The sequence below is a fragment of the Grampus griseus genome (genome assembly GCF_964374135.1).
Source record: "Grampus griseus genome assembly, chromosome: 1".
Lineage (NCBI taxonomy): Eukaryota > Metazoa > Chordata > Mammalia > Artiodactyla > Delphinidae > Grampus > Grampus griseus.
The window spans coordinates 71,374,199-71,397,403 of NC_139017.1; the positions used below are offsets into that span (position 1 = coordinate 71,374,199).

Here is a 23,205-nt window from a genome sequence, read left to right on the forward strand (position 1 = left end):
CAGGAAGCGTTGCAGCGATTGGTCAATCTCTATGGACTTCTACATGGCCTACAGGTCAGTGGGGCAAGGGCTAGGGTGGGAAGGGGAGGAGCCAGACCCGAGCTACCCATTTAGGTGGGACAGAATCATCCTAACAGGCCTTCCTAAGCCTTCCCGGTTCGAGCTCTCCAGGAATCATGACCTGGGCCCTGGGGAGTGAGGGTGAGGGGTAGAAGAAACAGGGTCCTGATACACCCCTCTGTCTCCATTCCACCCGCAGGCGGCTGTGGCCCAGCAGGACACTTTGATGGAAGCCCGGTTCCCTGAGGGCCCCGAGCGGCGGGAGAAGCTGACCCGAGCCAACTCCCGGGATGGGGAGGCTGGCAGAGCCGGGGCTGCCCCTGTGGCTCCTGAAAAGCAGGCTACGGAACTGGCATTGCTGCAGCGGCAACACACGCTGCTGCAAGAGGAGCTACGGCGCTGCCGACGCCTCGGCGAAGAGCGGGCGACGGAGGCTGGCAGCCTGGAAGCCCGGCTCCGAGAGAGCGAGCAGGCCCGCGCCCTGCTGGAGCGGGAGGCCGAAGAGGCTCGCAGGCAGCTGGCCGCCTTGGGCCACACAGAACCACTCCCGGCTGAGGCCCCCTGGGCCCGGCGGCCTCTGGATCCGAGGCGGCGTAGCCTCCCTGCAGGCGATGCCCTGTACTTGAGTTTCACCCCCCCACAGGTAAGGAAGCTTGAAGTAGTGAACTGACATCAGGGTGGACGTCAGGGTCCATGAGAGAACCAGAAAGGAATTGGAGATTTGAGGCCAAATGACATCAGGCATCAGACTTGAAGGATATAGGATACTGATGGGAGGACTGAACAGTTGCAATGGGTGCGGAAAGAAATCAGTCAGTGGTAGAGGTGCTGAGAGTTGAGTCTTCACACTGCTCATTCCGTGGCCTCCTGCTTTTCTGGCCTGCCGTCCACAGCCCAGCCGAGGCCACGACCGCCTAGATTTGCCTGTGACTATTCGCTCCGTCCATCGACCCTTTGAGGATCGAGAGAGGCAGGAGCTGGGCAGCCCCGACGAGCGGCTGCAAGATAGCAGTGACCCCGACACCGGCAGCGAAGAGGAAGGTAGCAGCCGTCTGTCTCCGCCCCATAGTCCACGAGGTGAGATCCTGGTGGAGACATGGAATGGAAATGGGATGTAACCTGGGTACAGACCCTTGCTTGGGCTGTGGTTTCCAAAAGGAGCCTGCATCCTAAAGCATGGGAACATTTAGGATGGTCCCTAACCAACCACTGAGGTCTACAGTAACTCTTGGGAGGGGCACAGAGCGCTTCCTGTTTTGCCTCCTGGTAGACAGGAAGTTGGACTCTAGGAAGCAAAGAATGTAGGGGTCTCTGCTCCAGTAAGTCCATGATTCCCAACCTTTTCAAGCAGAAATAGATTTCCAAAGTAAAAAAATTTCAAAGACCTCCAAGTTCTTATAGTTGGTTCAGGAAATACAAAATAACCCAAAGCTACTGTGACTTCATGTAATACTAATCTTGACATATTTTGTATTTTATTAATCAAATTGTGTCTCCATATACTTAACAAGTACCTAGGTGTGGATACCTTACTTTGTTGACAGAGGTTTTCCCCTCACCCAAGGATTACAGACCTCTGCCCTCCCTCACAGCTCTCTGAGCTCCTCAGCCCACAGACGGGGAGGCGTCAGTGTAGCGGTTCAGTAGATCACGGGAGCATCTGTTCACTCACTAACTTTGCCCCGTCCTCCTTCAGACTTCACCCGAATGCAGGACATCCCGGAAGAGACTGAGAGCCGTGACGGGGAGCCTGTAGCTTCAGAGAGCTAAGGGGGCCCCTCCCCCCACCCCATGTCCCCCTGAAGAACATTACTGAGGGAGGCAAACCTGGGGACTCCAATCTGCCAATGACGAGGGAACATTTGAAAGAACTGCTGATTGTCCTTGCCAGCTCTTGGGATCCTTGGACACGGGGGCGGGGGGCGCCATTTAGGAAGCTGGGGGTATTAGGCCACAGTGCCCCCTGGTGGCATCCAGAAGCTACACTGCAGATGCCAATTTTTCATGCCTTTTTCCCTCTACTTTAGGAAAATTTATTTATTTATTGTTTATTAGTTATGGAGGGAGAGGGGAGATTTAGAGGACCAGGGACATGGGAACCAAGCCATAGGGATCAGGGGGCCTTGTCCTTTAACACTACTGGGGTTTATTCAGGCTCAACCATGCAGCTGCTGGGTTCTAGCACCCCTCCTGAGCAACACCCATCTTTGAGGAGAGGCTGCAGCCATAAGACCCTACTGCCCCTTCAGGAAGGGCTGTGGTCAGGGCCATGTCCCTCTCCCCTTCCCCTCAACCTCTTACTGCTGTTCTCCCTTCTATCTGTCTTCTATGGAAACCCCAGGGAGATAACCTGGCTTCCTAGAGTTGATGGAATACAGGTTGAGGTGGCCGTAAAGGGGGGTTGGGGGGTGAGGGGAAAAACTCACAGGGACCAGAATGTTTCTTTGTTGTTGTTGTTTTCTTTTTTGTACCAAAGCCAACTGCACGTGTTTTATATTTTTAAGAGAAGATTGTAGGCAATTAGAAATCGCAGCCTTCTATCTCTACATCTCGGAAGAACTTGAGGGATGGGGGGAACAATGACTTCTCCACTCATCTATAGTACTGGGGGACCCATTTTGACCTCTTCCCCAGCCATTTGGCCAAACAGTTCTTGGGTGAGTTGGGAAATCTCTACAAACCCTGACCTCATCCCCCACCTCAGCAACCATGACCTGAAACCTCTGCGTGAATTTGGGGGATTTTTCAATGGACCTCCCCCCGCCCAGTGCCTGCCAGCCCCAGCCAGTTTTCTGCAAATTTGATTGTTAAAAAAAAAAAAAAAGGAAAGGAAAAAAAAAAAAAAGAAAGGGAAAAAAAAGATAAAACAGGGAAAATTAAAGTCCTGGAACCCCAGGAAGTACTGTCTGTTAATGTCTGCCAGTTCTGAGGGTGCTGGTGAGGGGGAGAGCCAGGCAATGACGTGTGTTCCTCCAAAAGGAGCCTCTTCCTCTCCCAGGAAGGGTGACTGCCTCCCTGAAGACAGGGGGCGCTAACAAAAGAAACTGCTGCCAACCTTTTTTTTGCTGTCATCTTTGACGCTCACAAATACAAGGATAATAATGAAGGGACACTTAGGTTCCAGTGGCTGTTGGAGGTTCCAACATTCAAAAACTTGTTTTCATCTCATTTGCATGCCATGCTCAGGAATTGCATCAGCCTCTTGCCCCCTTCCCTCCCTTTCATCACAGCTCCTGTTAGCCTCTCCCCAGAGTCATTCATGTTCAGGTTCAGCCCTCACTCTGCCCTTGTTCTTCACAGTGCCAGAGCCCTGGTTTAACCTTTTTAAGAAGGTTTCCCTCATAAGAGCTGCTCATTTGCTCTTTGCCATTTTGAGAGGCAGTGAGAGATTAAGTAGGTTTCAGTTCTTGTTTTTGGTTAATTTTTTGCTTCCTGTTTCTGGTTAATACCCTGCTCTGGGGCTGTAGGGGGAGGGGTGAGAGAGTCTAGAGTTGTATAAATGCTGGCACAGTGCACAGACCTCTGTTGGAGCCCATGGGGTAAGATGGGAAGGATGGGGCTCATGACCTCAGCTAGAAAGAGGAACTGAAATCACCTGGGGTGGGGGGCAGGCTTGGGGGAGCAGCCAGCACCCTCCACTCCTGTCATTCTCATCCATCAGCATCTGGCCTTGACAAGGTGCCTTCTCATCCATAATGGAATCTGTGAGGTAGGAATTGTTTTCATTTCATAGACAGGGAAACCTGGGTGCAGAGGAGCCAGGAAAGGGCCAGCCCGCCTAGCTGCAGTCCTCCACTTCCCCTCCTCGGCTACTCTGCTGAAAAACACCAGAGCTCCAAAGTTTCCAACACGATGGCCCATGGCTCAGCAGCTGTCTGCCACGTCAGCGGGAAGCAGCTGGGACCCAAAGCTGTAAAGGCAGAGCAGGGGGATGTTAGCATCCAAAGACCACCAGGAAAGGGAATGCAGGAGCCTCCAGCGTTCTTACAGATCCAGTGAAGGATGCAGGTCAAGAGGGTAACGGAAACCTGGGGACGCAGAGCCCAGAGCGTGGGTTCCGAGAAGCCCACAGCTCACAGGAGAGCTGCTCTGTCCCTCCTGCCGCCCCTGGACTGAAACCTCCTCCTCATCCTTGATCCCAAAACAAGACACACATGTCTCTGACATGGTAGTTCCTCTGAGATTAGTCCCTCTCTCACGTCTTTCCCATTCTGTCCGTTGTCCCCTCTCTATTCCCATTTTTGGAAACTCAGTCTTACTCTCTGTCTACCCTGTTGGCAGTTTCACAGCTCTGTGGCTTGAGCTCCAGGGAGCCAGGGCCCAGCTTCTTGCCACAGCAATGCCTCCTTTCCATTGCACCCTCCCCTCCCTCTCCCATCCCAAAGGGTGGGTCTGCATGCATTCATTCACCTCTGACTTGGATCTGTTTAAACTTTGTCAATATTTACCTCCGGGTCCCATAAAGCAGCGATGCTCCCAGAGGAGCCAATATCCCGAGCCCCAGCAGGGCCATCAGAGGAGCTGCAGGGGGTGGGAAGAGGGGCACTTGAGTGGTGGAGGATTTTCCATCCTGAATTGGCTGGGAATAGATGTGGATTTTGGAACCGTTTAAACATTATCAAAGAAAGGAAATTAAACATCAAGAGGCTAATTAAATCTCTTTAGCATTGCTTAATATGGTGTGAATTAGGCGGCTCTTTCGAGCCTCTCCTGTTCAGCAACTGGATGGAGCTGGTGCAGGCGATGCCCCCTCCAGAGGGGGCTCCACCCACTCAGGAGGCACCGTGCCCAGCTGGGTTCAAGACAAGTCAGACCTTGGGCTGGGGCAATGGCAGTGGGAGCTTCACCCCATTTTCCCTCTGCCACCTCCCTCCTTCCCAGGGGCTCCCCCCTGGAAAGTCCCTTCTGATGGCTAGCATTTATCATTGCTGGGTATCTATGGATACAGAAAGCAAAGGGGAACCCCGCTGCCCTGGAGTGCACAGCTTCAAGAGGGGCCTGAGGGGCCAACCCCTCATTCAGTTCCTTATGTAAAACTTTCACTCCAGAGCATGTAAAAATTCCAGACAAGACCTTTATGGCTCCTTGTCCCTGTCTCCCAGTTGCCCCCTTATTTCTTCCTTTTTTCTTCTGTCTCCATTTTACATGGGGTGTAAGAATAATACGTAAAACTCTATTTCAGGCACTGTTACATCCTTAACAGCCCATTTTAAATTGAGAAAACAGGTACAGAGAAGTAAAGTAACTTGCCGAGGTCCCTCAGCTGGTTAGTGTCAGACCTAGGATGTGAATCCAGGTGTTCTGACACCTGAGGTGATGCTCTGAGCTAAGCCCTCGGGGGAGGAGGAAGAGTAGCACCATATTCTGTGGTTCGCACTCCTCTGGCTGCACATTCAGCCGCCTCTTCTCCCAACCCCCTCCCGCATCTCTTGCCTCCCTGTGCCCCACACACATCCTTGGCTTGTCCTTGTCCTCACTTCTCCCTCCAAATCCTGATTTAAGGAGAGACACACGGGTCCTCCCAGCCAGAAACGGGTTTGCACCCCGGGCTTGGCTGGAGCTAGGGATCCAGCAAGACCCCACACACAGCAGGGAGAACCACAGCTTTTGTTGCTGAGGTGTCTGTGGGCAGCAAGTTTCTGTAGACACTAATGAGATGGTAAGAAGGTAGAGGTGGCCAGAGGAGAAGGGCATATTTGGCCCCAGCACCGGAGAAGGACAAGGGTACACCCCATTTGAGGTGAGGGAGGGAGGGTGGAGGGGATAGAGGGGGATAAGCATTGACCTATGACCCAATTAGTCTAGAACCCTTAGGGCAATTTTCCTGGGAATTCTCACAGAAGGCAGAAATGGGGCAAAGAATCCTTTTGGCCACCTTGACCTGGAGGTGGAACTGAGATGAAAGGTGCGGACACTGTGTATGCTCCAGAGGTTTATTCTCAGGTACTCATCATTCCCATCTCCATGTGGAGACTTCCACTTGGTCATACCCAGCCCTGACCTGGGTCCCAGCCTCCCTGTTCCCCCATAGCCAGAGCTGGGGATCAAAGATCAGACTTTCCCTGAGGGCCTTGCATCGTGGCAGAGAGGCCAACCTCTCTCTCCCTAGGATGCGTGGATCCCCGCAAAGAGGAGGGGGTTTACCTTGCCCCCTTCACCCAGGTGTCCCTTTGTCCAGGTTGGTAAGCCTGGTAGAAGGGCCACCCTCCCAAGGGGTGCTCTCCATCCACCGCCTGCCCACCTCCTTTAGGGCCACCTGTTCTACCCAGCCCCGCCCCTGGGGCCACAGCCTTGCTCACAGATCCCTGAAGGTGTCTGCCAGGGCCTACCGGGGCTCCCGCCTTAGGAAGCAGTACAGCATGGGGTTGAGACAGCTGTTGCTGTGTGCCAGGCAGGTAGTGATGCGGAAGACATAGGTATGGATGGTGTAGAAAGTGCTGTCCCAGGGCAGCAGGTCAGACTTCACCAGGACACCCCAAAGAGGGACCACGTGGTTGGGGAACTAGCAGAGGAAGAAGGAGGCCAGAAGGATGTGGACGGAGCGGGCCACGACTCTGCTGTCCTGCCGTTGCCGCAGCCGCAGGAAGGCCAGGAACAGCAGGTAGCTGGTGGTGGTGATGCCCAGTGGCACCATAAAGGCCAGGACCACCCTCTGCAGCTGGTAGGCCCCTAGCCGATACCTGCTGGGGAAGCGCAGCAGACACAGATGCATGCCAGTCACCTCGCCCTTGGCCCCAAAGACAGCCGTGGGCACCGTCACCAGGGCAGCTGCCACCCACATGGCCAGGGTGGCCACACGGGCCCAGAAGAGCGAGAGGTGGGTGCCGGGTCCTGCAGCCATGGCCACCACCCAGTATTGGGCAACACTCAGCGCCGTGATGAAGAAGATGCTGGTGTAGATGTTGAGGACGGTGGCTGTCAGGACCATTTTGCAGAGGGCACCTCCGAAGGGCCAGTGGAAGTCCAGTGCCGCCTCGGCTGCCTAGAAGGGGAGAGTGAGTGCCAGCCCCAGGTCTGCCAAAGCTAGTTTAAAGACAAAAGTGTCGGTGGGCAGGGGGCTCGCCGAGCACAGTTACCCAGAACCCAGAGTCCGGCCAAATTTCCCAGCAAGCCGATGTCCCCCACGAGCCCATAGGCCAGGGCAACCCTCAGGGCTAGGAATCCAACAGGCATCATATCTTCATCAGCACTCAGCACACTGCCTCCAGAGGTGTTGACCCAGAAAGCAGGCGGGGGCACAGAGGTGTTGGGCGTGGGCATCGCAGGGCATCAGACGTCGGTGGTGCTGGGCAGAGGGGCCAGGGGTGCCTGCCAGACTGGCAGGGGCCACCTAAGGCACTCAGCAGGACGGTGTATATCTGAGCGCTTCTCTGCTTCTCTCGGGGCCTCTGGCTGCCTGGAGACCCAGCCCACGCCCACACCTCAGGGGGCGGGTGGTGGAGGGACAACCTGCCTCTTCTCTGTTGGTCTTGGTGGTGGGTGGGGCAGGGTGAGAGAGAACCTGAACATTGGGATAAATGTGTTTGTGTTTGTGTAGAGCTCTATGCAGAAGAGGATGGGGGGAGGGAGAATGATCCCACTATGCAGGGCAGCCCCAAGCCTCCAATCCAGGGAGAGGGACACAGATACCCCATCTCAGGGATGACAGGAACCAAACTGGAGCCCCCTCTAATCCTAACAGTGTTCAGGGGCCCCCTTCTCTGCAGAAAATGCTCCCTTGGAGCCAAGGGGAAGGGGCCTGGGAGGGAGCATGGAGGCAGGGAATCAGAATAGGTATTTGAGAGAGAAAGAGCAGAAGTTCTGGGGTCCCAGATCTGCTCCTCACTCGCTGTGTGACTATGAGTGAATTACTTTACTCGCCTGAGCCTCAGTTTCCTAGCTTAAATTTTTCAGGTAAAACTCTCTGCTTTACGGGATTGGTGTGGTAAAATGAGATAACACATGAAAAAGCACTTTATACATTGCTATTTGCATGAGTGATTATTATTATTATTATTATTTTTTTTTTTTTTTGCGGTACGCGGGCCTCTCACTGCTGTGGCCTCTCCCGTTGCGGAGCACAGGCTCCGGATGCGCAGGCTCCGGGTGTGCAGGCTCAGCGGCCATGGCTCACGGGCCCAGCCGCTCCGCGGCACGTGGGATCTTCCCGGACCGGGGCACGAACCCATGTCCCCTGCATCGGCAGGCGGACTCTCAACCACTGTGCCACCAGGGAAGCCCGAGTGATTATTATTTCAAAGGAAAAGTTGGGGGTGTTTGTGGCACAAGGGAGCAAGGTACCGAGCAGCTATTATCACCATGCCCAGGGAACAGTGCCAACTAAAACACAGGTTGGAATTCATTGCAGCGTCAAGTGACTTTGAGGCTAAGGGCAGGGAGGAAAAGGGGAGAGGAAGTCACAGCTTCCTGTTCCCTCCCTACTGGGGAACACAGCCTACGAGGACCTGAGCAGGCCTGGGGCATGCCCTCAGTTCTCTTCTTGCTAAGAAGTCCTGTAACCTCTACCACTCCCACTGCCATTTCACCCTTTCCTTCTCTAATCTGTGGAGACAGAAGTCAGTGGTACCCCCTACTCTCTCCTGCAACCCCCAAACCCCCTTTCAGAGGTGTGGTTTCTGAGATATACCCTCACCACACCTCATCCTGCCTCCCCATGATCTCAGCCCTAAATGGAAAAAGTGCATCATTGGGTTCTCCCCTTTTGTGCCCGTATCCCTATCCTTTGCAGAATTTGCAGTGATGGGGGAAAATAGAAGACGTGGGGCGAGGGGCAGGGTGTAGATAAAAGAATGAGGCTTTTTCAAAATATTCAGCACCTTCCTGTCCTCTGCTAGCTAACTAAGATGTTTGACGTTCAGTTCCCTTGAGTGCTAGGGGAGGAGAGGGGCCCTTTCAGGATAATCAACAATGGGTTTGATGAACCTTATAGGAGAGACCCAGGGGTGAAAGAGATTCAGACTGGGTGCCAGGATGTTTGGGTCCTTCAGCAAGGGATGGGTGTGAAGGGGGTGGCCGAAGGGGAGTGCCCAGCCCAAGTTCAGGTGAGCCCCAGGGGCTACCTCCCGGCCTCAGGGACTGCTCCTGTGTGACTTGTGCCAATCACTCCCTCTCTCAGGGCCATGTTTACTCTTCCACCCATCCTGCATCACCTTGTCCATCTGGCAGCCACGATGTCTTTTAATGCACTGGACCTATTGTCTCTTGGCTTGGAAAACAGAAGCTGGGTCAGAATTTCAGGGTTCTGCTTTCCATTTGAAATATCCGGTCCTCTGATCATTATTTTTTTTACCTTTATTCTTTTCTAATCTAAATCCTTTCCCTTGGTCTGAGACTATCAACACTCCTTTGTGGTTATGTAGAGAGGTGGTGCCGCCAACTGACCAAGTTTAAGAACTTCACTTTGGGCCCCTTCATTTTAGTATTTTGTTAGTTTGTTCCTTGATTCATCCATTCATTCACTAATCACAGCATTTCTTGAACACTTACTATGTGCCAGGCACTGTGCTAGATGCTGGGGAGACGAAAACATAATATGGTCCCTATCCTCATAAAATATAATAAGCTTTTTGAGATGGGTGGGCTTTTCAGATCCTCTAGTTCAGTTTCTCATTTTGTAGGGTGTGAAAGTGACTTGTCCAAGGCCACAGGGGAAGTAGTGGCAGAGTGAGGATTTGAGATAAAAGTTTTCTGACTCCTAGAATCTAGCTCTTTCCAGTACATCACAAAACCCTTTGGGCATTTCTTTCCACCTGTAACCTGTTGCCCTTCCGGAGTGCCAGAAGTGACAGACCCTTCCCTTGGGGAGCGCCAAAGGAAAGAGCGGCAGGATATGGACAGAAGGATAGCGACAACTCTGCTTTCGATGCTCTTCCCCCACAACTGCTGGAGGGAGAGGAGGGACTGGACCCAACAGAAACGCTTTTGCCATCTCTCACGTTCATATTACCCTCTAGAGCCGTACTTTTCCAGCCCCATTTTCTATCTCAGAATCCAAGTACCTGTTGTGGTAGATTACAGTGTCTCCCTTTCGTAATAAGGGACTTCCAACATCTGGGCCTTCCCCTCAGTCACCTGAATATCCTCCCCTCCCTCGTCCACATGTCTTTTCAGCCCCACATCCCTGTCCTGCACTCCAAAGCCTAGGCAAAGAGGAATTGGGGGAGGTGGCAAAGAGACTGAGTTATCCCTCCACAGAGCATAAAGAGAGGGGATCTTGGCATTTGTACTTATGACAGTGGAGACTGAGACTAGCTGCTTGGAGGACTACAAGTGGCAGGAGGAGGGGACCAGGAGGAGGGGACCTAATCCAGGTCTCTAACCTCACATCAACCCAATCAGCCACCACCTCTACTACTTCATGTGTCTGTCAAAGGCTACTGGAGAAAATGCTCCAGTCTTGGTAAGGGACATGGGCAGCTTCAGCGCTAAAGGGCAACTTCTGAATCAATCTCTCTCTCTCTCAACTTTATATTTTGGAAGAGCTTTATATTTACAGAAAAATTGCAAAGGCAGTGAGAGTGATCCACCTCTTCCATTTTCCACATTAAGATGAAGCTGCCAGGGCTTCCCTGGTGGCGCAGTGGTTGAGAGCCCGCCTGCCGACGCAGGGGACGTGGGTTCATGCCCCGGTCCGGGAAGATCCCACATGCCGCGGAGCGGCTGGGCCCGTGAGCCATGGCCGCTGAGCCTGCGCGTCCGGAGCCTGTGCTCCACAACGGGAGAGGCACAACAGTGAGAGACCCGCGTACCGCAAAAAAAAAAAAAAGAAGATGAAGCTGCCAGAGCATCAAAAATAAAAAATCTTCGAGATAAATCTGACAAGAGATGTACCAATACTTGTACACTGGAAACTACAAATCACTGCTGAGAGAAATTTAGAAAATCTTAATAAATGCAGAGGTATACTGTATTCATGAGTTTGAAGACTCAATAATAAGATGTCAGTTGCCCTCATAATGGGTCTGTAGATTCAATGCAATCCTAGTCAAAATTCTAGCAGCCTTTTTAAAAGAAATTGACAAGCTGATTCTAAAATCCATGTGGAAGTGCAAATAGCCAAAAGATTTTGTAAAATAGCCAGAACAATTCAGTAAAAAGACTATAAAGTTGGAGTACTCATGTATCCAATTCCAAGCCTTTAAAGCTATGGTAGTCAAGACAGTGTGATAATAGCAAAAGGATAGACATATAAATCAGTGGAATTGAGAGTCTTGAAATAGGCCCACATATTTACAGTCAACTGATTTTCCACAAAGGTGCAAAGGCAATTTACTAAAGAACACATAGTCTTTTCAACAAATGATTTTGTAACAACTGAACACCCACATTAAAAAAAAAACAGCGTGCATGAGAGAACTTCAGTCCCTGCCTCGCACCATGCACAAAAATTAACTCAAAATGGATCATAGATCTAAATGTAAAACCTAAAACTCCAAAACTTATAAAGGAAAACAAAGGAGAAATTTTTTATGACCTTAGGTTAGGCAAAAATTTCTTAGATACAACATCAAAAGCACAATCTGTAACAGCAAGAAATTGATAATTGGGCTTCATTGAAATTAAGAACTTTTTTTTTAGCTTATTTTTTATTGAAGTATAGTTGGTTTACAATGTTGTGTTAGTTTCTGGTGTACAGCAAAGTGATTCAGATATATATAACATCTTAATGGAAAACCCTGAACTTTTTGGCCAACCATATACACACACACACACACACACACACACACACACACACACACACACACACACACACACACGGTATATACGCATATATACACATATGTATGTATTCTTTTTCATACTCTTTTCCATCTTATAAAGAACTTGTATCTGGACTTCCCTGGTGGTCCGGTGGTTAACACTCCGTGCTTCCAATGCAGGAGGCATGGGTTCGATCCTCCTCGGGGAAGATCCCACATGCTGCTTGGTGTAGCCAAAACAAACAAAGAACAACAACAAAAAAACCTGCATCTAGAATATCTAAGGAATTCTCACAATTCAATAATAAGAAAACAACCTTATTTTTTAAAAGGGGTAAAAGATTTGAACAGATAGTTCATCAAAGAAGACATACGGATAGCAAATAAGCACGTGAGAAGATGCTCAACGTCATTAGCCTCTAGGGAAATGCAAAGTACAACCACAGTGAGATAATACTACATTCCTATTAGAATGTCTAAAAAAAACCCTGACCATACCAAGAGTTGGTGAGGAAGTAGGGTACCAAAACTTTCATACATTGCTGATGGGAATATAAAATTATATGATCACTTTGTAAAACAATTTGACATTTTCTTAAAAAGTTAAACATAACTCCATATGTCCTAGTCTTTCTACTCCTAGGCATTTACACAAGAGAAATGAAAGTACACATTCGCATAAAGACTTGTACACCAGTGTTCACAGCAGCTTTATTTGAAGTAGCTTAAAATGGGAAACAACTCAAATGGATAACCTAATTTTCTATCAACAAGTGAATGGAGGAATCAATTGTGGTATATTCATGCAATGGAATGGTACTCAACAATTAAAAGGAATGGATTACTGCTATGTGCAACAGCAAGCATGGAGGAAAGAGCCCCGATGGCTGCCAGGCCATGGTTGTCCCTTCCCGTTTGCCTCACTGAAGCATCTGTTCCTCCTCCATCTGTTCAACATTCCAGGTCCATCTACAATGCAGCCAAGTTCTGCCTGTCCCAGCCTCCAATCCTAGCAGTGTGCTCCTCTGAAACAGGACAGCCTCATTTCTGACTCCATTTGCTCTGGGCCAGGTTCACTCTAGAGTGTCCCACACTGGGCATCCCAGGCTGTGGCTCTGAGCATGCTAGCCTTTCTGTCTTCTAAGGCCCCCTACATGAAAGGGAGGTTTCCATTTCAGATGTCAGGTATTCACCTTCCTGAGAAAGGAATGGGACAGATGCCTGCCCATGCACATGGATGAGCAGAGGCTCTTTCCAGGGCCACTGTTCTAAAACCAAACAGAGTTTAAGTCTTCAGTAATGGACACTGCTAGTCAATTTCTTGGTGGGATACCCTGCTATACTCTATACTAACATTGGTATCTGACTACAACTTACAGTGTCCAGCCTCAGAATGAGGCTTTGGCAATGCATGAAAATCTTTTTACATGTCCCCGATCAGCTTGATCTTTCATACATTCATCCAAAATGCATTTCCTGGGCATCTGGTAAGTGACAGGCACCATGCAGCCCTGGGATACACAAAAGTGATTAAGACATAGCTCCTGCCCTCAAAGAGCTCACTCTTAGTAAAGGCAGCATAAACAATACTTGTAAATACAGCATGAAAGGTACTATACTAAAGATTTAATAGAGAGTTCCAAGGTACTACAAAGGAAGAGGTGTTTAGCTTTACCTGGGATAGTCACAGAGATGAGTTTTGTACTAAGCCTTGAAATATCAGTAGATGCTTGTCCAGGGAAAGGGCATTTCAGGGGATGGGAACAGTATGATCAAAGACTTGGGGGCATGCAACTGCATGCAGAATCTGGGGAAATGCAAATGTTTCAGCATAGTTGGCACAATAGTGTGTGAAACAAGGAAAAGACCAGGAAAGATGGGTGGGGGAGGCAATAATGAGGTTATGGAGGACCTTAGGCCAGGCAGAGAAGCTTAGATTTTATCTAAGTAGAATAAGAAGCCACTAAAAGCTTTTAATCTAAACAGTGACAGAATCAGATTTATTTTTTTTAATTATCTATCTATTGACAATGTGAAAGACCATTCAAAGAGGTTGAGAATGGCAGGAGAAGAAATATCAATTAGGAGGCTTTTGTAAACAGGGGCTGGGATAGTTAGGAAGTAGAAGAGGGAAGAAATATGGATTATGTTTAGGAAATAGAATCAAGTGACTGGGGATGTAAAGAGCAGGGAGGAATTAAGAATGACCACCGGGCTTCCCTGGTGGCGCAGTGGTTGAGGGTCCGCCTGCCGATGCAGGGGACGCGGGTTCGTGCCCCGGTCCGGGAAGATCCCACATGCCGCAGAGCGGCTGGGCCCGTGAGCCATGGCCGCTGAGCCTATGCGTCCGGAGCCTGTGCTCCGCAACGGGAGAGGCCCCAACAGTGAGAGGCCCGCGTACCGCAAAAAACAACAAAAAACAAACAAAACAAAACAAAAAAAAACAAAAAAGAATGACCACCAGTGTATAAGCTTGGGGAATTAAGTACATGGAGAGTACGTGAATGGATGGCTGGATCGATGTATAGCAGATGTATAGCGTTGGCTTTAGAAAATACAGGAGGAAAAGGAGGTTGAAAAATTTGTGAACATTTGGGTATAGTGATCCAATATGCATTTGACTACATGGTCTGGAAAGAGACCTGGTCTTGAAGATCTAGACTTCAAAGGTTTCAGTGGAAAGTTGTTATGGGTAAGCTCATAGAAGGAAAGGTCCAGTAGCTTTGTGACCATGTTGGTTGCTTTCATAGCATCCATGTCCCCCTCTTCCTTTCTAAAGAACCTAATTCTGTTCCAGTACCCCTAATTCTGTTCCAGTATCCATTCCTCAAGAGCCCAGATGACTTGGAGAAAGCTAACTCCATCTCCAGCTCTAGGAGTGGATCCTGATTAGTTTAAGCCCATCACAATGTAACCATCCTCTTGACAGTAATTGGTTCAAGAGTCAAGGATTAAGCCAATCAACACGTGACATTATCCTGGTAAGTGTTATTAGTCCACAGGTTGGTCCAATCAGACTGGACTGGGGGAAGGTTTTTTTTTTTTTTTTGCGGTACGCAGGCCTCTCACTGTTGTGGCCTCTCCCTTTGTGGAGCACAGGCTCTGGACGCGCAGGCTCAGCGGCCATGGCTCACGGGCCCAGCCGCTCCGCGATATGTGGAATCTTCCCGGACCAGGGCACGAACCCGTGTCCCCTGCATCGGCCGGTGGACTCTCAACCACTGCGCCACCAGGGAATCCCCGGGGGAAGGCTTTTTATTCTAGAAGTGCCAGAGAGGGTTTCTTTCTCTTGCTGGACCTAAACATAGAAATATGTGCCCCAGTTGGTGTTGGCCATCATCTTGTCAGCATGAAGGAAGCCAGTCTAAGGACAAAGCCTTCCCATGGAGGCAGGCAGAGCAGAGAAGCTGAGCGTACACCATCTATGGACTTGTAGCTGTGAGACAGAATACATTTATTATTGTTCAAGACATTTTGAGTTAGGTTTTCTGTTATTTGTTATGAGAAGCACCCTGGTTCAAGCAGAAGGGAATGCAAGATAGATCAGTAAATAGTATTTTTTATGGCAGAAGGAACCAGAAATGTTCACTAAATTTATTGCTTACTACAGTAAGAGAGAGACATGTTAGTCAGACATTATCTCTATGGGCAGAGCAGACTGTAAATCTTCTAGCTACAAGATTTGGGGAAGCTGGAGTTCAGGAACTGGTGGATTTTCAGAGGTATAACTAGATAGATACCATCCATAGCAGATGATTACTCTTATGAGACTGCTGTTGATTGAAGATTGTCTGACTTTGGGAAATGAGGGCCTGACACTGGACGGTGTTCACTAAGTTGAGTTGTTCATTGATTCAACAGATTTAAAATAGGTTCTGATGGCTACAGAATAATCAAATCAGTTTTTCTTTGAGCTTGTGGGAATTTTTTTAATTCCCAGGAAGAAGTATTCCTCTTCCTGTCCAAGAGCAATCTCTATATCTGTGTTCTTAAATCCCTCTCTTTCCAGATCCTGCTCCATCAGTCATTCTCTTCCTCTTGGGTTTTCTAGAGTTCCTCTTTTATTGCACGGAACAGAAACCCCCTTGAGTTACTTCTAGTGCTGAAACCTGTATTTAAGGACAGGTTATGTTTATTATACCAGAGTCCTTCAAACATCCTCACCGTTTTGCCTACCTATCCCTGCCTTCTCTTTCCTATCTTCACTGCAACAGGTGGGCATATTGGCATGAACGAGTAGAACCAAGAATGCATGTTTAGACTTTCAGTAGATCTGAGTGGATTCAGGTGAGATACTGGGAAGACAATACAGTACAGCCCTCAGGAAGCAAGTTTTACTCCTTTTGCTTTTCATTGGTTCCTCTTTCTGCTTCTCTCAGCACACCTGCTCCAGTCTCCTGCTTCTCTTTGCAGACTAGCTCCATCTTACACCTTTTAGAAAATAAGGAGCCAGACATCTGATGTACATTACTCGAGGAAAACACAATTACAAAAAATTTCTTAATTAAAAGGGAGAAAATACAATGTATCCCCCAGCATATCAGCACCATATATTGGTCAAATCCTCAGAGTTATTTTACATCCCTCAGCTCAGCACACCAGCGTTGTAGGGCAAGCATTCCATTGATACTGTAGGGGTACCCACGGGTGGGTGACAGTGTGTTTGAGGACATCAGTGAATTCCCAGCACCAGTTTGCTGACTCACATCCTTAGATGTGGAGGGAGTTCCTTAGTCAAAACATTTGATTACATCATTTTTGCTTATTGGGAAGTTTTCCTTTCACCTCTGATCTTTAGATCATCCCTGAGATAGTCACTGATAAAAAAATTTCCCCCCAAGGAGTAGAGCTCCTAAAATATTTCTTTTCTGCCATTATCCTTTGTACTTGGGATTAAGAATCTCTGGAGAGGTTGAGATGCCTTGCCATGTTGATCTGAGTCAAACACAGGACCCAACAGCTCAGGCTTAGTGTTTTTCTGGCAATTCAGTTCTTACAGAACTTTAGTGGGTTGCCTCTCCTTTTTGCTTCTAAGGGTGCCATGTTGTTGTTCCTATTGTTTTACTGTTGTGATAACCTTCTTTTTCCTCCTTTTTTACTTTTGGTATTTTTTTCTTTTGGCATAATTACAGATTTAGAGAAAGCTACAAGAATAGTACAAAGAATTTCTGTATCCCCTTTACTCAGATTCCCCAAATGTTAACATTTTTTTCACATTTGCTTTTTTTTATGTTTTTTTGTTTTGTTTTGTTTTTTAATTTTATTTATTTATTTATGTCTGTGTTGGGTCTTCGTTGCTACACGTGGGCTTTCTCTAGTTGCAGCAAGTGGGGGCTACTGTTCATTTCGGTGTGTGGGCTTCTCATTGCGGTGGCTTCTCTCATTGTGGAGCACAGGCTCTAGGTGTGTGGGCTCCAGAGCACAGGCTCAGTAGTTGTGGCACGTGGTCTCCAGGGTGCAGGCTCAGTACAGTTGTGGCACACGGGCTTAGTTGCTCCGCGGCATGTGGGATCTTCCCGGACCAGGGCTCAAACCCGTGTCCCCTGCATTGACAGGCAGATTCTTAACCACTGCACCACCAGGGAAGTCCATGTGGGTTTTATTTGAACTCCAAGTTGTCACTGCCTTGGAGTTGGTAGATGGCCTAATACTACCTAAATGAGCACCAGGAAATGCACAGTCACTGGGATTCATATGTCAATTTTTTTTGGCCATGCACCAAACAGGAAGAAAAAATGACCTCAGCCTAACCTCTCATACTTTAGAGAGACTTTTTTCAATTAGCAATATAAGGAAGTGCTATTGAATGGAGTTTAGAAAATCAGACTTGGTTGTACCCTTAGAGAAATTTTGTTGGGGAAATTCTGAGAGAACTTGAAAATAAATGAACTCGGACTTCCCGCGACAGTGAGAGGCCCGAGCACCGCGATGAAGAGTGGCCCCCGCTCGCTGCAACTGGAGAAAGCCTGCGCGCAGAAACAAAGACCCAACACAGCCAAAAACAAATAAATAAATAAATAAAAATTAAAATTAAAAAAAGGTGAACAAATAGACAAGACCCTGGCAAGGCTAAGGAAAACAAAGATAAAAGAAAAAAAGAGAGAAGAGAAAGAAACAGCCATACAAATGAAATTAAAAGAATAAGAGACCTTTAATCAAATTTCATGCAAAACATTTTAAACTCTAAGTAAAATGGATGACTTTTAAATGACTAAAATTAACTCAAGGGCTTCCCTAGTGGCACAGTGGTTAAGAATCCACCTGCCAGTGCCGGGGACACGGGTTCGAGCCCTGGTCCGGGAAGATCCCACATGCTGCGGAGCAACTAAGCCCCTGCGCCACAACGACTGAGCCCGCATTCTAGAGCCCGAGAGCCACAACTACTGAAGCCCGCACGCCTAGAGCCCGTGCTCCACAACAAAGAGAAGCCACCGCGATGAGAAGCCCACTCACTGCAACAAAGAGTAGCCCCGGTTCACCACAACTAGAGAAAGCCCGTGCACAGCAACAAAGACCCAACGCAGCCAAAAATAAATAAATTAAATAAATAAATTTTAAAAAAATAATAAAATTAACTCAAGAAAAGTAAGAATTCTGAACAGATGAATAACTACATAAGAAATTAAAAAGATTTTCAAATATCTATCATTAAAAAGCTTCCAGATCCAGATGATTTTATAAGCAAGTTCAGTTCCATGTTCAAAAAAAAAAAAATCTAAGTTATTCAAAGTATTTTAGAGCATAGGAAAAAAAATGAAAGGGCTGCCAACTAGTTTTTCAAAGCTGGAATAAATCTACAACTTGATTTTTTAAAGTACCAGGATGTCACCTATGAACACAGATGCAAAACTCATAAACAGAATAGCTGTTACGGGTTCGGAACACACTACCACAAAATTTGGCAACTTGGCGCACTGAATATTTTCAGTTGAAGGACTTTGAGAAACAACAGGTGTAGGCAGGGCTTTCTGAACTTCCCCTGAAGCAGGTCATCAGACCCTCATGTGAGAGGGGCCTTCCCTATATCCAGAGGAAAGAAGCATCCTTATTTCCAAAATGGAAGGACACTGACAAGAATCTGAACAAACAGGCCTTTCTAAGTTTCCCCCAAACTACCATTGTTAGCTCACATCCCTTTTTGTCCTTTCATATTCTTTCCATGACTTTCCACTCTAAATTAAACCTAGCATAAAAACTCTCAGGTTGGACTTCCCTGGTGGTACAGTGGTTAAGAATCCTCCTGCCAATGCAGGGCACACGGGTTCAATCCCTGGTCCGGGAAGATCACACATGCCACGGAGCAACTAAGCCTGTGAGCCACAACTACTGAGCCTGCCTTCTAGAACCCACAAGCCACAACTACTGAAGCCCGCACGCTTATAGCCCGTGCTCCGCAACAAGAGAAGCCACGGCAGTGAGAAGCCCGTGCACCGCAACAAAGAGTAGCCCCCGCTCGCCACAACTAGAGAAAGCCCACTCACAGCAATGAAGACCCAACGCAGCCAAAAATAACTAAATTAAAACAAAACAAAACAAAACTCTCAGGTTTAACCGTTTCTTTGGATCTTCATCTCCTTATGAAGCTTCCAGTGTTACATAAAACTTATACTGTGTTAAATAAATTTGTATTCTCTTCTCTTGTTAATCTGTGTTTTGTTACAGAGACTTAGCCAAGAACCAAAAAGGGCAGGAGGAAAAAATTACTCTTCCTCCCCTACATCAGCAAATGAAATTCAGCAGGTCAAGAAGGGTTTATTCCAAAATGGAGGGAGAGTTCAATCTTAGGAAATCTAGCATCATAGCTGTTTACAATATGCATTAAAGACAAAACTAACCTACCAAAAACAGATTTGCTAAATCTTAACACTCATTCTTCTTTTTTTTCGTTGGGTCTTTGTTGCTGCGCGCGGGCTTTCTCTAGTTGTGGCGAGCTAGGGCTACTGTTCGTTGTGGTGCGCGGGCTCGTTGTGGTGGCTTCTCTTGTTGTGGAGCACAGGCTCTAAGCATGCGGGCTTCAGTAGTTGTGGCATGTGGGATCTTCCTGGACCAGGGATCGAACCTGTGTCCCCTGCATTAGCAGGCAGATTCTTTATCCACTGTGCCGCCAGGTAAGTCCTTAACACTCATTATTGATGAAAGTGCTTAATAAAATTAAAATAGAAGAAAATTTCCCAAACATTTACAAATAATACTTATCAGAAGGAAACATTATATTCAAAAGGGAAAGTGCATTTCTTCAAAGAAGATATACGAAAGGACAGCAAGTATATGAAAAGATCATTTGTCCTTAAGGAAATGCAAATGAAAACCGCAATGAGATACCACTTTGCATTCATTGGGATGGTGATATATATAAAAACAAACCAACAAAAACAGAAAATAATAAGTGTTGGAGAGGATGTGGAGGAATAGGAATGCTTATACATTTCTGGTAGGAATGTAAAATGTTGTAGCCCTTTGTTTTGGTGACTCCACAAAAGTTAAATCTAGAATTACTATATGACCCAGCAACTCTACTCCTAGATATAAAATCTAAAGAGTTAAAAACAGATACTTAAATATTTGTTAATGAATGTTCACAGCAGCACCATTCACAATAGCCAAGAGGTGGAAACCCCAAGTGCTCATCAACAGCTGAATAAGCAAATTGTGGTACATACATACATCTGATAGAATATTATTCAGCCACAAAGAGGAATGAAGTACTGATACACGCTACAATTAGGATGAACCTTGAAAACATGCTAAGTGATAGAAGACAGACACAAAACACCTATACTGTATGATTACATGAAATATCCAAACTAGGTAAATACATAGAGATAGAAAGCCAACTGATGGTTACCAGAGGATGGGAGACAGGGAAGAATGAGAAGTGATTGCTTACTGAGTATGGGGTATTCTTCTGGGGTGATGAAAAATGTTTTGAAACTAGACAGAGGTGGTGGTTGTGCAACATTGTGAATGCACTAAATGCCACTCAGTTGTACACTTTAAAATGGTTAATTGTATGTTATGTGAATTTCACCTCAATTAAAAAAACATACACAAACAACACTATACTGCATATTGTTTATGTATCTGTACAATGTTCTAACAATATAGAAACATGGACAGGGAGAACAAAGAACAAATTCATGATACTGCTGCCTCTGGTACAGGTGATGGGGAGGACAACAGGACTAGAGGAAATAGTTAGGGGACCTAAACAGTATTTGTTAAAGTAATCAACAGTATGCCTTTTAATAAAAATAAAGACAATCTGCAGTGAAAAGGAAGTGAAATTAATGTCAGAAACAAGAACGTTCAATCACCACTAGTTTTCACTATTTACTTTAATAATAATAAAAAAGAGGAACCCCCAAAATAAGTGGTACAAACATTAGAAATTAAGTAAAGATTAACTTTATTGATACATTCTTTATAAATTGTATCTTATACCTAGAAAATAATTGGAAACACATACCTTTAGTATTCTAACTACTTTTATTATTAACTCACATAGCCCTCACAACAACTCTGTGAGATAAGCACTATTATTATTAGATCTCCCTTTTATTTTATTTATTTATTTTCTTTTTTGGCTGCACCATGCGGCTTGCAGGATCTTAGTTCCCCAACCAGGGATTGACCAGGGTCCTCAGCAGAGAAAGTGAGGAGTCCTAACCACTGGACCGCCAAGGAATTTCCTCATTATCTCCCTTTTAAAGGTAAGGAAGGGACTTCCCTCATAGCACAGTGGTTAAGAATCCACCTGCCAATGCAGGGGACATGGATTTGATCCCTGGTCCGGGAAGATATCACATGCAGCAGAGCAACTAAGCCCGTGTGCCACAGCTACTGAAGCCTGCATGCCTAGAGCCCATGCTCTGCAACAAGAGAACCACCGCAGTGAGAAGCCCGTGCAGCACAATGAAGAGTATCCCCTGCTCACCACAACTAGACAAAGACCGCAGGCAGCAACAAAGACCCAACGCAGCCAAAAATAAATAAAAATTTAAAAGTAAATAAATAAAATAAAGGTAAGGAAGCTGAGGCTCAGAAGTGAAGTAGGTCACAGCTAATTCAATGGCAATTTTGGGAAATAAACATAGGCGGCATGTGCTCTTGTCCATTATACTATCTTATCAATCCAAGAGATTTGGCTATAAAATTATTAGAACTATTCGGAGTTTAGCAATGCAGCGGGGTAATATAAAAATCAATAATTTCTTTTATATCAACAATAAATTGTTTAAAAAGACAATTCAAACGTCTTTCAAAATAGCAGTCAAAAATTTTAAATACCTATGAATATATTCAAAAAGAAAGGAACCAAAATCCAGAAGAAAAACACTGTAAGACTTACTGAAGGGCATAACAGAAGACTCCAAAAAATGGAAAATCATACCACATTCCTGGGTGGGAAGAATCTTGTGAACTTGTCAATACTTCCGAAGTTTAAAAATAAAGAAAATGCATAAACAACAAGGATTTACTGTATAGCACAGGGGACTATATTCAATATCTTGTATTAACCTATAATGCTTCATCAAAATTTAAAAATGTTTATGTTTCAAAGGACACCATCAAGAAAGTGAAAAGGGGGACTTCCCTGGAGGTCCAGTGGTTAAGACTCCATGCTGCCAATACAGGGGGTGAGGGTTCGATCTCTGGTCAGGGAACTAAGATCCCACGTGCTGTGCGGCCAAAAAACAAAATTAAAAAAAAAAAAAGTGAAAAGACAATCCACAGAATGGGAGAAAATGTTTGTTTGCAAGTCATTTATCTGAAGGGACTTGGATTCATAATAAATAATGAACTGTTACAATTTAAAAATTTATTTATTATTTTATTTAATTTATTTATTGTTTCTGGCTGCATTGGGTCTTTGCTGCTGTGCACAGGCTTTTCCCTGGTTGCGGCTAGTGGAGGCCACTCTTCATTGCGGTGCGCGGGCTTCTCATTGCGGTGGCCTCTCCCGTTGTGGACCACAAGCCCTAGGCGCGCGGGCTTCAGCAGTTGTGGCTCGCGGGCTCTAGAGCGCAGGCTCAGCAGTTGTGGCGCACGGGCCTACTTGCTCCGCGGCATGTGGGACCCTCCCGGACCAGGGCCCGAACCCGTGTCCCCTGCATTGTCCCCTGCATTGAAGCCGTGTCCCCTGCATTGTCCCCTGCATTGAACCACTGCGCCAACAGGGAAGCCCAAACTCTTACAATTTAACAATAAAAAGATAAATAACCCAATTTTTAAATGGGCAAAGGATTTGAGTAGGCATTTCTCCAAAGGAGATAAAGAAATGGCGAGTATCTATAAACAGGTGAGTGGATAAGCAAATTGTGGTATATCCATACAATAGATTATTATTCGACCATAAAAAGGAATGAAGTACTGATACTTGCTACAACATGGATGAACCTTGAGAACATTATGTTAAGTGAAAGAAGCCAGACACAAAAGGTCACAT

The 23,205-nt window shown here is 46.7% G+C and overlaps 2 protein-coding genes across 4 annotated transcripts in view; one reads left to right on the plus strand and one right to left on the minus strand.

Moving 5' to 3' along the window:
* Positions 1-4,702, plus strand: part of ARHGEF2 (Rho/Rac guanine nucleotide exchange factor 2) — a 31,176-nt gene extending 26,474 nt beyond the window's left edge. For all 3 annotated transcript variants that reach the window (XM_082660433.1, XM_082660434.1, XM_082660432.1), the window contains 4 exons: positions 4-54; positions 260-703; positions 954-1,137; positions 1,757-4,702. In XM_082660433.1, the coding sequence (XP_082516559.1) occupies positions 4-54; positions 260-703; positions 954-1,137; positions 1,757-1,830 (753 nt within the window). In that variant the 3' untranslated portion in view covers positions 1,831-4,702. The remainder of the gene's footprint in view (positions 1-3; positions 55-259; positions 704-953; positions 1,138-1,756) is intronic.
* A 1,512-nt stretch (positions 4,703-6,214) lies between these two features.
* On the minus strand, positions 6,215-7,320 carry RXFP4 (relaxin family peptide/INSL5 receptor 4; the record flags this gene model as incomplete). The annotated part of the gene is given in 6 exon segments (XM_082677941.1): positions 6,215-6,355; positions 6,359-6,385; positions 6,389-6,562; positions 6,566-7,042; positions 7,046-7,113; positions 7,116-7,320. Coding segments are annotated over 6 exon segments (1,092 nt in total).
* Positions 7,321-23,205: the final 15,885 nt, after the last annotated feature.